The 16,872-nt window shown below is 41.5% G+C and overlaps 1 protein-coding gene across 3 annotated transcripts in view; it reads left to right on the top strand.

Annotated features, from left to right (window-relative positions):
- The window catches only part of DENND1B (DENN domain containing 1B), a 223,955-nt gene that overhangs the window by 118,086 nt on the left and 88,997 nt on the right, over nucleotides 1–16,872 (top strand). For 2 of the 3 annotated variants that reach the window (XM_042463239.1, XM_042463238.1), the window contains exons 8-10: nucleotides 6,373–6,432; nucleotides 9,544–9,597; nucleotides 10,139–10,249. In XM_042463239.1, the coding sequence (XP_042319173.1) occupies nucleotides 6,373–6,432; nucleotides 9,544–9,597; nucleotides 10,139–10,249 (225 nt within the window). The remainder of the gene's footprint in view (nucleotides 1–6,372; nucleotides 6,433–9,543; nucleotides 9,598–10,138; nucleotides 10,250–16,872) is intronic. The other variant, XM_042463240.1, reaches the window with a different exon arrangement.

The following is a 16,872-nucleotide window of genomic DNA, read 5'->3' as shown; positions in this document are numbered from 1 at the left end:
GTCCAGACTCTGATGGAGGGCATCTCCCCGATAGTCCCGGACGTTCCCGACGAGGTACAGAGGACCTTGACCAAGATCAGGGATGAGACCCACTCGATTGGCAGCTGGCTGATCACTGCGGCTAGGAATGTCACGGAATGCGTTGGAAGGGCTATGTCGGCCTCCATCGTGTTGAGAAAACACGCCTGGCTCCGCGGCTCGGACCTCAATCAGAGCGTGAGGTCTACGATTGAGGACATGCCCATCGATGGCTCTGGTTTGTTCCACGCCGACACGGACGAACGGCTCAACAAAAAGTTCCGCATGAAGGTGGCCACTCGTAAGCATGGCATGTCCACTCCGGGCCCTTCCTCCTTCCGCAAGCGTCTTCGTCCCTGGCAACACCACCAAGGTCAGTTCCAGAGGTCTCCTTACCAGGAACGTCAGTTCCATCAGCAGGGGTCACAGCGGCAGGGCTACCCCCCTCAGCAGTCCTCTTCCTTGGGCCGTCGCAACCAGTCTCGGTACCGAAAGAACCGCCAACAGGAGCCCGACCAGGGGAAGAAAAGGGCATGAAGATCCCTAGCGCTCTTCGCCTCCTCTAATTTGTTTTTCCTTGACATCCTGAGGCCCTTTGCCACCACATGGGCCTCCATCTCCTCTGACTCCTGGGTCTTAAACATCATCCGAAGGGGCTATACCCTCGAGTTCGAAGAGCTCCCGCCCACCGGAGCTTTTATTTCTACTGCCCCCTCGGGCACCCTTCTTGACGAAGTGCGCTCCCTCCTTCAAAAAGGGGCCATCTCCCCCTTGTCTCCGGATTTGTGGCCCAAAGCCTTTTTCTCCAGATATTTCACGGTTCCAAAGCCAGATGGGGGAATCAGACCCATACTGGATCTAAGAGAACTGAACTCTTTTCTAAGATATAGACGTTTTCGCATGGTAACGCTGGCTTCCATTTTGCCTATGCTCCAGCAGGACCTCTGGTTCGCGACGGTAGACCTGAAGGATGCTTATTTCCACATCGGGATAAGAGAATCCCATCGCAGGTTCCTCGCCTTCGCCATCGGCTCCGTCGCCTACCACTACAATGTGCTCCCATTCGGCTTGGCCACGGCTCCGCGAGTATTCACGAAGTGCATGGCCCCAGTAGTAGCCTACCTCCATCAGAAGGGATTCAGCGTTTTTCCTTACCTCGACGACTGGCTGCTGACAGCCCCGTCAAGACCGGAGCTCCAGGACGCAATTCATTTTACCCTAAACCTCTTGTCGGAGTTGGGTCTGGTGGTCAACCTGGAGAAGTCCCACTTGACCCCATCCAAGCAGGTCCGTTTCATCGGCTCCGTTCTCGACTCCGAAGAGTCTATGGCCTACCTTCCTCAGGACCGCTTTCAGGCCCTGTCAGCCGCAGTGCGCGCCGTTCACTCGCGCAGGAGACTCAAAGCCAGGGACATACAGGTCACCTTGGGACACATGGCCTCCACGACATTCGTCATCCCATGGGCACGACTGCGCCTCAGGCCTCTTCAGGCATGGTTCCTCTCCGTTTTCAACCCTTTGACAGACTCACCAAACAGGTGGCTCACTATACTGAGGGCCGTGACTTCCTCCCTCCGGTGGTGGCTAGACTCCCAAAACGTGTGCATAGGTATGCCCTTCGTCCAGCCTCAACCACAAATGACTCTGACGATGGATGCGTCGATGGAAGGCTGGGGTGCACACCTTCGGGACCTATGCATAAGAGAGAAGTGGTCCCTGCAGGAACATGCGCTCCACATCAACGCGCTGGAAATGTTGGCGGTCGAGAAGGCTCTGAAAGCATTCGAATCCACCGTTTCAGGCAAGGTGATTCTACTCAGGACCGACAACACAACTGTGATGTACTATGTCAACAAACAGGGAGGCACCAAATCCAGAACTCTCTTAGACATCACGTTAAGGATCTGGGACTGGTGCATCCACAGGCGCATTCTCCTTCAGGCGATTCACCTACCAGGAGAAGAAAACACCCTAGCGGATCAGCTCATCAGAACATCAACCTGCCACGAGTGGAGGCTTCATCCAGAGACAGTCGGCGACCTATTTTGCAGGTGGGGAGCTCCCCAGGTCGACCTGTTTGCGACAGCCTCCAACAGCCACTGTCCCCAGTTCTGTTCTCGGGTGCGACACAAGAGTCCTCTCGAAGATGCATTCGCCTTCGACTGGTCCCGGGAAACGATCTATGCCTTTCCCCCGTTTCCGCTGCTGACCAGGGTGGTGTCCAAGATGTCCAGGGAGAGAGTCGACGTGATCCTCATCACCCCGTGGTGGCCGAGACAGCCGTGGTTTCCGCTGCTTCTACACCTTTCCAACGGCGAGTTTCTCCGGCTGGAACCGAGGCCGGACCTTCTCACCCTCCAAGGGGGGAGGGTTCGGCATCCCAACATCGACTCGTTGCCGATGGTGGCTTGGAGGCTCCTGCATTGACGGCGCTGACACCTTCGGTGCGGAGGGTGATCCGTGCCGCACATAGGCCTGCGACCCAGAGATCCTATGCCTCAAAATGGAAGAGATTCCTTTCATTCCTTGCTGAAAGGAGTTTGTCGCCGGAGAGCATCACTGTGCCAGTGGTGCTGGACTTCTTGATGTCACTGGTGGATGCGGGGCTGTGCCTTGCTTCCATAAAATGTTACCTGTCTGCTATTTGTTCACATTTTCAATATGATGGTTTGCCTTCCTTTTTCAGGGACCCTCTGGTAAAAAACTTCTTAAAAGGATGTAATAACCTCTACCCCCAGGTTTCTCTCCCTGCCCCGGCTTGGAGCTTGGAGGTTGTGTTGGCTGCCCTCCAGTCCAAGCCCTTTGAGCCCTTGGCCACAACAGACTTAAGACTCTTAACCTGGAAGACTGTTTTCCTGGTGGCCATCACCTCGGCTCGCCGGGCAGGAGAACTTTGTGCCCTACGGAGGGATGAACCTTTCCTCCGGTTCCACAAGGACAAATTGGTACTCCGGACTGATATCACCTTCCTCCCTAAGGTGGTATCCCTTTTTCACATGTGTCAGGACATTGTGTTGCTGACCTTGGCTTCGAATCCATCGACTATGGAGGAACGCAGCCTCCATATGCTGGACGTCAGGAGAGCCCTGGCTTTCTACCTGGACAGGACTATGGGTTCCAGCCGTACCGAAAGGCTTTTCCAGTGCTATTCGGAACCAAGGAAGGGTTTGCCGGTGTCGCCCCAGAGACTCTCAAAATGGGTGGCGAGCACCATCCGTCTTTGTTATGAACTGTCGGGGAAGCCGGTACCGGCCAAGGTCCGCTCGCATGCGACCAGGGCGGTCACAGCATCCTCTGCCTTTTTGGCTAGCATTCCTTTAGATGATGTCTGCAAGGCTGCTGTTTGGTCCCAGCCATTGACTTTTATAAAACATTATAGACTGGACACCAGGGCAATTCGGGACGCAGCCTTTGGGAGGGCTGTCTTGGTTTCTGGGTTGCATTGATGTCTTATTTTGTGTCATGTGCCTTTGAATTGGTCTATAATGTGCTCACTTGTGTTCGCTTCCAGGGAGACTGGTCTTGCATGACCTTACAATTCCTCCTCAGGTTCTGCAAAGTTATTATTCACTGCAACTGTGGGTTATGCTTGCACAATGCCAATGGGTATGGTCGTGCGTGACCCTACATGCCCTTCTTATGCCTTGCATATTATGTCTGCATTTGATATGTTGTGCAAAAAACAGGACTGACTCTTTGATGGTTCACAGTTTATTGTTGTAATAAAATTACCTTGGTTTACCATAGCTTGGGTTTCAGGACACTCCCTCCGCCGTATACCTAAGCTTGTCAGTCTAAACCCATTTGTATGATTCGCAGAGACCACGAAGAAGAAGGACAGGTTACTCACCTGTAACGGTATTTCTTCGAGTGGTCATCTGCGAATTCATACAAATCCCGCCCATCCTCCCCTCGGTGTCCTGCTCACTTTGGCTCTGTCTTACATCGCCTACTTGGCGGGAAAAAATTTTGGAACTGGGGAAAAGAGCGGGAACCGGGGCTTTATAGGAGGGGGGGCGGGGTTACCGCCAAAAAGTTTCTATATGTTGCAAAGTGTACTTTGCCCAGTGATTCTAGAAGTATCCGAACAGCACTGCGCAGGCGCAGTGAAACCCATTTGTATGAATTCGCAGATGACCACTCGAAGAAATACCGTTACAGGTGAGTAACCTGTCCTTATGCATCAAGAGGACTTCATTTCTTTTCTTTGTTGAGTTGTACATGGTCAGTGCAAAAGATCTTCGTCAGTAAGTAAAGCCAATTGGGAAAAGTGAATAATGGCTACAACCATTAGGAGCATACCTTCCTCGGGATTCAAAAGAGGTTTAATCTTTTGATGTGAAGTAGGGATTTAACTCTTTACTAATTTTGTTGTTGAAGGAAGCAATTAGTAATTTTAGTAATTTTTTTTCCACTGCAAGAAAGTTTTCAAAAACTACGTAGTATTCAGAAACTAATTAGAGTTTGGAAACTTATTATTTTCCACGCAAAATAATATGTGCTTCTTGTGCAGAAAATGCTGTTTTCTATGCATGGAAACCACATGCAGTTTTTGTGCAAGATTAGTCACAAAACATGAAGATTGTCATCATTCTAGGATCATCCTCATCAGAGTTTCTCAGCACTTGAGAAACACATTTTTCAACCATTCTCAGTATATTTTCTAATAGTAATAAAAAATAATAAAATTTATTTATATCCTGCCTCTCTACAAAAAGCAGTCGGAGCAGCTTACGAAGTTAAAATATACAGTCCAAAATATTGTTTCCATTCCTATTAAGCCATATAGATGACATTGATCTGGTATCGCTGTTTGGCTGCCTGGCCCATTAACCAGCATTTCTTAGTCTTACTGAGTACTGGCCTATTCATCAGCTGTGTTCTGATGAAAAGTGTTTGATACCTTGGGTTCAAGGTTTAGAACTCCATTTTAAAATATTTTTCTTTTTCCCCTTTTGTTGTTGAGCACACACCAAACACAAGCAAATGAAATTAGTGATCATTACTTGCAAGCCAGCAATCGTAACTTCAGCCAGATAGGATGTGGACAATTTTTTCGAATCGTATTTGTTTTGTGCACAGTTCTAGCTGATGTTCTGAAAAATATGTGAAGAGTTGCCAATCTGGAATGCCATGATTGACAGCACTCAGTCAGTCCAGAATAAATTTGCTCTGTACTATAGTAAAAAACAATTTTTCTTCTTCTGACTGTTTGTGCCACAGATTCTGGGGATCTGAATACCAAGTTCTTTTTCTGGCTCAAACATCAACGCCAATTTTGTAGAGAGCATTCTGAAAGTTAAAGTTACTGTTAACCACACATTTTGGCTGGATGAAGAAGTAGGACAGACCTAAACTAGACATTCATTTAAAGAGTTCAATCTAGAAGGAACTGAGAAACACAGGATCTGCTGTTATGGACGGAATTCAGAATCCATGATGGGGACATTAGTTCCAATAAATGTCCACATGTTTGCATATAATGTCCCCATCATGGATTCTGAATTCCACCCATAACAGCAGATTCTCAGATTATGAACACGTTGTTGCTGGAGTATCATCTCTTGTTTTTTTTTTTAAAACATTAGCAAAATGTTGATCCAACCTAAGCACACTTTAATTTCTGCATGTAGCCTTATATTAACCAGGAAAGGGAAAAAAAAAACCACAAGAAAATATTCTAAAATGATCATTTAACATTTGACTCAGATCCAATCTCTATATGCAGCCCCCTAGAGCTTTGTTTTGTGACCCTTGGTTCTTTCAGACTCCCAGATTGCTCTTTCTGTGGTCCAAAAGAGGGTGAATTCTCTCTCCAGAAGACCTCCAGAAACAACTGTTCTTTTTGGAAAAAGTTTGCAAGCTGCTCCTGGCCTTTTCAACTCATTTTTCAAAACTAGAAGTCTCCAGTCACTTTTTTTTTTGGTGTGTGTGTTTGGGGGGGTGGGGTGGGGGAGGTTGTTTGTTTTGCTTTTTTTGCACAATTTTTTGGCCATATGCACATCCCCTCTGGAATGTTGAGGTACCCACAATCTTAGCCACCCCTGCCTAAATGTATACCCATAAATCTTCATATAGTATATGACTCTGCTATTTGCCATTCCAACTTGTTAGTTGGATATTTACCTCTCATTTTTGCCACTGCAAGTACTGTTTTTTCTGCAGAAACAGAAAGTCTGTATTGTTGTTTGGAAACAAAAAAGGGTAAATAAACCAAGCTGTTAATTTTTTTTTAAAATAAATGATATCAAAGACAGCAGAGACAGTTATTTCAGAAAAGAGCAGCAGAATGAATTCAGCCCTCTGGTTTGCCCAAATAAATTTGTCCAATTTTCTTTCTCATATTGAAAAAAGAACGACGAGGTGTTTTTTGCAAGTGAGCAGGTTTTGAAAAACCAACCAGGTTTAATAGCGGTGAGTTTTAAATGTTCTGGCTACTCACAGCCAGCCCCCACTTTGAAAGAAATAATTGCCTGCCAAATGATGTCTCTGTTGATTGCAAGTGATTCATAAATATCCCTTGAGAAATTATTGTGTTTTAATCTGGTTTGCATGAGGCAATCTTCTTGAATATATTTTCTGTTTAGACTAAATCAAACTTCTGTGTGTAAATTGTATGCTAAGCATTCAGTAGTATTACCCTTTATTCTTAGAGCATTTTTGTTAAAAAAACAACAGCAACACCCAAACAAAAGGGTTACGTTTTTATCTATACCAACTATTACTGTATTTGTGAGAACGTGGTCGAAGAAGAGAAAATCTAAAATGTATTATTTTCTCTGAATACATTTATGCATGACTTTTTTGGCAGCATGCGAATGGTGCCTTACCATCACCTATTCATTTATATTTCATTGATGTGTGTTGTTTTCAACGTAATCACTCAACAAGGATGAATATTTCACTTTTAAATGACTAAGTCTTGAAAAAAGGTTGAATAATTAGCCACCAAAATAAAAAATAAGAGTTGCTCTCTGCCCCCCATAAAAAAAATGAATAGGAAATCCAAAGGTACAAAAACTAAAGTGTGCAAACTGAATGCGGAAAATACTTTTACAGCTCTTTGAGTTAAGTACCTGAGACATATTCTTATTGCTAGCAATACAGATATAGAGCCAAAACAGACAGCTGTAAAGGGCTAGCTGAATGCTGTCCCTTTGAGTATCGGATCAGGGCCACAACAACTGCATGCTGCAGCCCCAATCCACTAGTTTGCCAGCTCAAAAAGAAACAGCAAAATGCCACTCCTTTTTGAGATGGCAAAAAGCCACCCTTGCTGTGGCAGTGGTGTTTCTTTACCGTTTCTTTGGTGCCGCATGTATAAACACTGAGCCGCAGGAGTATTCCCACGTTGCCTGCCATCTGAGTGGCTGTGCGGTGTGACAGCAGCTTGGGAGTGTGTGCTGTTCAGTCACTATGCCTCTACTACCCCCCAACTCCAGCCCTTTTGGTTGGTCTGTACAGCCCCACAGTTACAGCTCTGAATGTATAAATAGTTCTGAAGAAGAATACCATCTTACAACAGAAATATGCTGTTCTATTAAAACAAATTTGAGGGATTAGAACCCTAGACCTCTGCCAGTACTCTTTCTTGAAAAGCTAGATACATAGTTTTTTCCCAAAAAAAGTACTGTATAAACAGAAAATATTTTCTAAAATTTGGAATGGATTCTTGGTTACCTGGTATTTGGCTTTTAATTCTTTCTTTGTCCTGTGAATTCTGTCATTCTTTTCATATATTACAGAAAAACAACAACACCTGGCTCATTTATCTACTTTGGCTGATTCTTTTCTTTTTCAGTATTGCTTCAGCTTTATATAGTGATTAACAAACTGTGATGATACAATATGTTTGGTTTTTTGAATTCATGTTATGGGACTGTAATCAAATAAGGCAAATAATGGCCTGCTGGCACAAACACCTGACTTTAACCCACACTGTTTTCCCCGAGTTCAGAATTCTATATTCACTGAATATAGTACAGTATTTGCATGAATTAGATCCCTCCATCACAAGAAGAAAGCTAGCATAATATACAATGCTTGTCTAAATTTCATAAGGTCTGGGTTTAATTTATAGACTGCTCCAAACCTATACATATTTACACAATGGTAAGACCCATTGAACTCAGTGAGACCTAAGTGAGATTTATATAAGATTATGTTGTGAATGTGCTCCCGGTATCAGTAGTCGGCCGTCTGTATCCATGGAGATTCTGCATTCATGGATTCAACCATCCACGGATTGAAAATATTTAAAGTATTTTTTAAATGTCCTGTATTTTACCATTCTATATAAAGAGTACCATTTTACTGTGCCCCAATGTATATAGTAATTTAATTTTAATAATATATAATGAGTCATATTTAGGTATCTACGGAGGTTCCTGGAACCAAACCCCGGAGGATACCAAGGGCCCACTGTTTTGAAAACAGAGCTACAGTACAGTGTACAGTACATCTGAAAGCCATGCACTAGAAGATACAATGGCACGCACCAAATGCACGAGCACCATTGTTTTCAGTGGGGCTCAAGCATACGTAGTATTTCTCTTATGCGAGAGGTGGGGTCCAGAACAGATCCTCCGTATAAGGGAAGGACCCACTGTATAATCAGTATTATTTTTTATTTTGTGGTAAGATTTCACCAGTTCTTCTTCTTATCCTCCATCAATTTCAGAGGTCATCTGTTCATGTTAATTGGCAGCTGATGAATGAGAGGGGGGAAAAAGGTCATCCCTACCATCACCTAAGGGTCCTTTGGTAGACCAGTGATCATAACAGTCAGTCCTACTTGCTTAGATGTATGTCTAGTTGCAGATCCTTTCTGTGGATCAGAGTAAATTATGCACATACTGTATAATCTTATCAGATTGCATTTCTTGTAAAGTAACATAGGGGAAGTTTGTCTTGTTTTAAAGATAAATATTTCACATTATGAAACCTGGACTCTAAGAAGCAGAAATTGGACGCCCCAAGGCTAAATCTGGTTCTATAAGAGTACCAGGTGCCCCAACTTCCCCTTGTCATCTAGAGAGGTTTTAGATAGTAGAAATACCAGAGCGATGTTGGCAACATACGTTGATTCTCCTGAAAAACTAATTGTTGACTAGGGCAATAGTGACTGTAGAAAAAAGGTGAAGGTATATCCCCTGGCTTTTGAACTAAAAGCTGTCCTAATTATCATTGCTACTTGCTAATTTAACTATTCAAAAGAACCTTGTAACAAAGTCTCTTGTGATAATGATAATGTAAATGTATGTGTTTTCTAATAAATAAGTAAATTCTTAGAATTAGCAAAACTGCATGATTTTTGTAAAAAAAAATTTTTTTTGAAATGGATACTTTTTAGACTTTCAAGTGATAGAGTGTTAAATTATTCAGTGATTTTGATTATTTTATCATTTGTTCCCATTGCTGAAAAAGCAAAAATTATATTTCATCAACAGTAGTTCTTAATACTGATTTTCCTGTTTGGACTGGTAATTTTGCATTTTTTGTGTGTTTCCCCTAATCCTTTATCAGCATTCCTACTTCATTACTCCTGATTTAACTGGACTGCCATCAGTACCTGAAAGTGTAAGTTTTTGAAGTATTCCTAATACTGATATGGGGTTTTAAAAAGTCATGTAGACAATGCCCACAGAATTTACAAGGATGGATGAAACCTTAAAAGTAACTAGCCCTTCCTTATTGGCTTTATTGTCTGCTCTACACATCACATCACCATAATCTTCTACAGATTTTTAAACTTCCATGATGGTGGAGATGTTACAAATAATGGTATATATTGCAATTAAATTAAAAGTAAACTATCACTCACAAAGGATGCAAAGATCAATGAGGTGTATGTCTGTGTGCATGCATATTTTTAATATTGTACAAAGAAAGAACAAAGAAAACTGTGTGGGAGGGCAACTTTACCCAATGTATATAAAATTTGACTATCTTGAAATGTGATTATTGTTTCATTTTCCAAATTAAAGATGCTTATTGTGCAAACGTATTTCTTTAGCGAGATCAATTTTGCTTTCTTTCATCTCAGATGAAATAGATAAACTTATTCCTCACTCAGTTACCACTATTAATGTGTTAATGGACCTTATTCTTTATTAAACAGAGAAATCTTACTGAATATTTTGTTGCTGTGGATGTGAACAACATGCTGCAACTTTATGCCAGCATGTTGCATGAGAGGCGCATCATTATTACCTCCAGCAAACTAAGCACTGTGAGTACTTCACACATCTCCTTTCAAGTAGAATATATTGAGTATCTCACAAAGAGGGCCTGCAGACCTCTGCAGATTTAAATACGGTATGTTCTGTATGTACTTAGGAGACAATATCTACATACTTTTTAAAAAATGTACGATTTTAATCTGGCTCTTGAAGCACAAAAGTCTGATTTATATAAGGCCTACTCAGATACATTAAGTCAGGTTAATTATTTTTTTTACGCAGGGATGAGAGTTCTCTAACTCTCTAGAGTTCGTTTCTGTGCCTTCCACCCTATAAAGAATTCTTAAGGGCTATTATAAGATCTTTATTATTCACTTGTGGCTTATTCCATTGGAGCTACTTGAAAGAAATCAAGGGGCTTTGATAATAGCTGCTATCCTAAACCTGGTAATAGCTAAATTCATCTTGGTTGCAGAGTAGTGTTTTGGGAGCATATACTGTAATAGCTCTGATTTTGGAGCAGCTCTTCAGGCTGATAATAACTTACTATTCCAAATAGCCCTTTTTATTACAGGTTTTATGCTTCTGTCTATGCTGAAATGGCTTTCTTGTGCCATTGCAGATGGTGCTGAGATAAAGAGTGCTGTGTTTAGCCACTATAGTCATGCTTAAATCTTTTGATAGTTCTTTTTGTTTTAGCTTTTCCTATGTGGTGTAATTTAGAAGTCTAAATCCATCTCAGTTAAGTTCCAAGTAGCATTGCTTTCAAGCCAACAGGCATAATTGTGTATGCACAGTGTTGCCTATTTAAACTTAAGGATAGAAATATATTGCTGAAGACTCCCTGAAATCATTTTCTTGACATGCTTTGCCATCTGGAAATAGACACGAAAACTCCTGGCTTCATTTGTGATGTCTGCAATCACGTTCATGGTCAGAAAATAATATAAGTAGGTGACAGCAAAGGAAGAAATTGTAATCCCATTGTAATTTGTACTGTAATTGAATCCTGTTTTGGAGAGAGAGAGAGAGAGAGAGAGAGAGAGAGAGAGAGATAAAGTGGCTTTTAACATCCTTTTTCTTTCTTTCGTTACTTCTTTAGCTTTATTGGTAAGCTCCATTTTCTCAATGTAAAGACAACATGAAAAATAAAAATAAAATAACACAGTCTTTATCCATGAATGAAACTATTTTACTTCTTAGAAAATGATGAGAACAAATTAACTTTTTTTAAAAAAATAAGCTTGTTTAGCAGGGAAGTGAAATGAAAAGAAATGATAGTGGTGGTGGTGGTGATGATGATGATGATGATGATGATGATGGGTACCTTTGCCTGTTGTGAATAAAGTGCTAACTACAGATCAGACTTTCAGCCAGGATATTACCTCTACTGAAGTTTTCGTTGCTGTAGTTGTTGTTCTTTTTAAAAGAAACTGTGCATTGGAACCTAAGGCCTGAAACAGACAGACAGATGGGGGTGATTTCTGGCTGTCCCAGGAGCATGGCATTGATACGACACATGCCCCCAGAGCTCTTGGAAGTTGCCCCAGGGCCACCTAAGGTGGCCCAAAACCATCCCTAAAAGGGGCGGCTTTTTTCCACTCCTTGCTGTGGCCCCGGGGATATAGGACTGGGAGTGGCTTCTGGCTGCTCCTGGATGCCTGTCTTTTTGGCCCCTAAGATATTCTTAAAAAGGAGGAAAGGAGAGGGAGACAAAATGAAATGTTGAAGCACCTTTAAGACAAGCTGCTTTTTATTTTAGCATGAACTTCTGTGGACATAAACCCACTTCTTCAGAGGTAATGCCAATGGTGTATCAACTTCTTATTGGCATCTGGGATGTCCTCTTCCACCCTGTAGATTGTACAAGAAGATACACATTAAGGAAAGCTCCTAATTACTAGAAGTGGAGAAAGATTTGTGTGTGATAGCACAGTGAAAGAACACATGCCGTCCCAGCTTCAGTCCCAACCATTGTTATGAACAGTGCATTGGTTTAACTATTTTGGGGGAAAATGCTCTTGCATGCACTAACCATCTGTAATATCTTGCTGGGTAAAGGTTTTAAAAACGGACAGTTGGCCAAAGTGACTCCAAGTAAAAATAAGATAGCAGGACAAGCTGATTTTGGAGCAAAAATTATTTCTTTATTAAAAAGACAGAAAGATAGCAGCAGGAACTAACAGAACAGTCTGTACTTAATGCAAGCTGTTTCTCAAAGTAAAATAATAATAATAAAAATTGGAGATGAGGAACACCATGAAAACTAAAAATCTAAAGGGGCTAAGGCTAGAGCTATGTCAGCTTGAGGGACTACAGGCTAAAACACACATAGGTTTCTCACCCTCTGATGTGAAGAAGATGACTAGAGACTGGAGTAGGGAAGCAGGCCTCACAGAGAGGGAGAAGCAGGTCTAAGAGAGGGGAGCAGGTCAAAATAGGGGATCCCCCCCCTCTTTTTTAAATGTCTTCCTAATTTGGGGCCTGGTCTCCTAAAAGTGAAGGGAACACTTCTCTGTGGAGCAAAACACGACTTCAATGTAATTTAAAACAACAACCCCAAAACGTGCTTGCAAGAGGGCGAAGGTGAACGTGCCCTTTGGGTCCTGATAATGACTCTTAAGTGGTCTGGTGAGGATTGAACTATGAGTTTGTGTGCACAGGGCAAAGTCAATCAGTAAAGATATTACCCTCTTTCAAATCTCATCCTCTCTGAAGGCTGGAGGATACCCCACAATGACAGGGTGTACCAGGCTGAGCCAATTTGGCAGATCTCCATTCCATGGAAGTAAACAAGACATTTATGCCCTGATTGCTTTCATCAATGCAAACATTTCCTTGTCAGCAAGAGGAGTGGGGTGTGTGTGTGTGTGTAGAGTTTGGAGTACAAATTCCAGATTGCACTTTTGGAATAAAGCTTTTTCCAAGATGAACAAAGGGTCCAGGCCACTATCAGCCCTAACTGTCCAGTATGCTTTCTTAACAATTTGTATGGACTATGGCAACAGATAGCCTTCCTGCCTTATGCATCAGTGTCTAATGTTCATATTTATTGATCATAATGTGTAACAGAATCTTCAGATTAAAAGAAAAAACATATAGAAGGTATTCCCTGATTAAGACTGTAGAGCTCCTTACCATCAGAGTGTAGTTCACTAGTACAGATAGATCTATATAGAGTTGTGTTGTATGTTTCCATCAAATTGGCATCTATTTTAAGATGCCATGTATACAAGAAAACTAGGTTATATCCTAATTTTGTACATTCCCATTATTTTTTGGCTTGGCATGTGTTAACTATTTTCCGTCTTTGGACTTCCACCACATAACTGTCAATTACAAAATGATATAATATCACATAAAGCAGTCTTGTGAAATAAGGTTAAATAAAGAATTACAGTGGTACCCCGGGATACGAATTACCCAGCTTACGAATTTTTCGGGATACGAAAAAATCCCATAGGGATTTATTGTTTCGGCTTACGAAGGTTTTTTCGGGTTACGAAAAAACCTCGGCGCTATTTTCAATGGAGCCGCGGCGGAGCTGCGGCTTTTTTTCCATTAGCGCCTATGGCAATTCAGGTTACGAAGGTTTTTCGGGTTACGAAATTAGCCGCGGAACGAATTAATTTCGTAACCCGAGGTACCACTGTACTTAAATAAGGAAATATATGATTGAGGCCTTTATCTGCCCATGGTGCTCCCTTGATTCACCCTGTATGACATGAATAATCAAGAAAGGAAGCCTCTACTCATACATTTCTCCTTTGCCTAGACTTGTAAGGTAGCAGAAGAACAGGTCCCCCCCCCCCAAAAAAAAAACCTGGTAGCATAGGACAGGATAAATTGTGTATGTGTGCTGATAGGAGAAACCCAGTCATTAGGTCCCCTATGCTTTACAGACACACACTTCTAATTTGTGCTCTGGAGGATTGCAAAACACTCAAGAGAAGTTTGGGGTGATATGGAAATCTGGGGGAGAAGAGGAGAACGTACTGCTGCAGGAGAGGATCTCCTCACAATCCATGAGAAGATGCTTTGACCATTACCAATATACACAGTTGTATCCTGATTGTTTTTTCCTGGTTCAAATGAAGTGGACAATTATGATTAATTAGATGTATTTGTGGTTAGCCTGTACATTGAAAGGCAGTGGAAAAAAGTTGTGTGTAGAGTGAAAAGACTTGCCCCAACTGGGCCATTGCTAGCTGTCATGCTCCTATATAGAACCTTTTGTTATTATGTGCCTTCAAGTCGACTGTAGTTACGATGACACTATCATTGGGTTTTCTTGGGAAACTTTGTTCATTGAACGTTAGCCTTTGCCTTCGTCTAAGGTGGAGGAGAACTTTACTTGCTTAATATTTACATGTAGCAAGATTACTTGTATATTCCAGTTGAATTAAAACTTCTTGAATTTTGAAGGTTACTGCATTTCTACTTTTTATTTTTTAGGAAGCACATTTTAAAATATTTAAATCCTTCATTTTAATCCATGACATTTCTTCAATGGCAAATACCAGCATAAAATAAAGCAAATTTTGACTGTATTTTCTCAGTAAAAAGATAAGTCCTGCTTTAGAGTTTTGCTTTTTTAAGAAGTCTCTGTTTCCTTTGAAAACAGTGGTATCAATCCATTCTATTGTTAAGGGAGTTGTCCTTTATCTTTGAGGTTAACTTAATACCAAGTGTTTATGACAGTTCATGCAGACTGAGTTGTGATGTAACCTTCAAGTTATCAGCTCTGTTTCGGTTCACTATGTAAGGGCAGAAGCACTGATATCAAAACACATAATTCAATGTCTCTCTCAAGCTCTTCTTATTCTTCTTTTGTGGGGGATGTAAAATTGCTTGAATCTCTGTGCCACCATTCTTTTAGATCTAACATTCCCCATGCCATGAAATTTTACCTTATGGTGTTAATCAGTAGGTATAACTAATTTTGATACATATGTAACTAAAAGAGGAGGGAAATTATTGTTCTTTGAGGTGTAGGAGAGATGTACACATTTCTTATATTGTGGTGAATAGCATATTCGGGGGGGGGGGCCATGAACATAATAAATTCCACTATACCAATATGCCAGATATTAATACAACTTGCATATGTTCCATGAACTCACACATTTCATTCAATGTAAATTTTTTATTTCATATGCGTTTTTAGGACTTGCAGCATTTTTTTTTATTTTGCCTCTTCCTCCTGCACATAGTTGTACACACACACACTATATGAGCTCATTACTTTTTAAAGCTATGAGGAGACGTTAGATTTAATGCAGTTTAAAAAAAAAATTAGTTGTTGTATACATTATGCAGCTAGTATGGAAAGCTTTTTCTTTTAGACAGGCAGAGTTAGCACATTGATTTTATGCTTGCTGTAGGCAGGCCCTCAATGTTTGGGCCCCAAGTGAACCTGCTGTGGTAGTCTACCAGAACATCATCCTGTAGTCTTGTGTATTCAAAGCAAAGGAATAAATCATGATTTTACAACAGTGCATCAGTTGACTTATTGCTGTTTTGTGACCGCTGGGTAGGAAGGATTGCTGTTTAATGCCATGTCATCGGTTCTCAACTCAGTCAAGCATGAAGGCTTGTCATATGCCTCTATAATTGTACCTCTCCAGACTTTCTCTAACTAGTCAGCTGGGGCTGTGCATTTTGTCTCCAACACCCGGCTGGCCCGTGCCTGACAGGAGCTTTCTCATCATTCTGTCAGTAATATGTTAAGTAGTGTGGGTCTGTTTTGTAGCCTCTGCTGTAGAGGCAGGTGGAAAGGATATCATACTTTAATGTGGATGTCAAAATGTTATCTCTCCCCCCCACCCACGGTTTTTAAAAAAGTTTTTCTTCTTCTTCTGTAGCCAGTGCTGGACTGATAAGTTTGCAAGTGCTGTAGTTACAAATTACAACTCCATAATGTATGTGCTCTCTGTTGAAGCTTTTTTCCCCATACAAGTAGGAGGATGGGTGCATGCGAAACAGTTTCAAAATTATATTCAGAAAAACCCAAGATATTAAACTATTGACTGCCGGCTTTTGTGAGAACGGGGCATACCTAGTCTCAGTGAATCAATTACGTCCATGTCTTTCATTAAATTATGATACTTGGTAACTAGTCCGTGTCTGCATATAATACATGTTTCTTCCTATCAGTTCCCCGGCCTGTGACAGACTTACTGTTTTATTTATAGTTACCAGGGGACTTCAGAACACTTGAAGGCAGCAGAGCAACTGACCAGATGCTAGGGAATGCAAAGCACCCTCCATGATTTGCCATAATTGCATTGTCCTTTGTCAATGCTCGTCTTCCAGCTGACTCTTAAGAAGAGATTCATGCATATGTGCTATCAAAGCCACATCCCCTAATATAGCCTCAAAGTATTCTCATGCTACTCTTGCTTTTAGCCATGTTTTGTTAGTACGTAGTAACATAAGTCTCAGCAGCATCTGTAACCTTTCTAACAAAGTGCTGACTCATGCTTAAAACAACACAACAAAATGTTTAAACATGGACTTGAATGACTGTCCTGCACTAAGCCAACTCTCTATTCATGTATTAAAAACAATTTTAAACTCTTTTTCATTTCTGTAATAAAAATCCCAAAGTAGTTCACGGTAACAGAAACTAATGATATACAATAAACTAAATAAAGCAATAAAACAATTTAAT

The sequence above is a fragment of the Sceloporus undulatus genome, chromosome 4 (assembly GCF_019175285.1).
Source record: "Sceloporus undulatus isolate JIND9_A2432 ecotype Alabama chromosome 4, SceUnd_v1.1, whole genome shotgun sequence".
Classification (NCBI taxonomy): domain Eukaryota; kingdom Metazoa; phylum Chordata; class Lepidosauria; order Squamata; family Phrynosomatidae; genus Sceloporus; species Sceloporus undulatus.
This window is presented reverse-complemented; position numbering and strand designations above follow the sequence as displayed.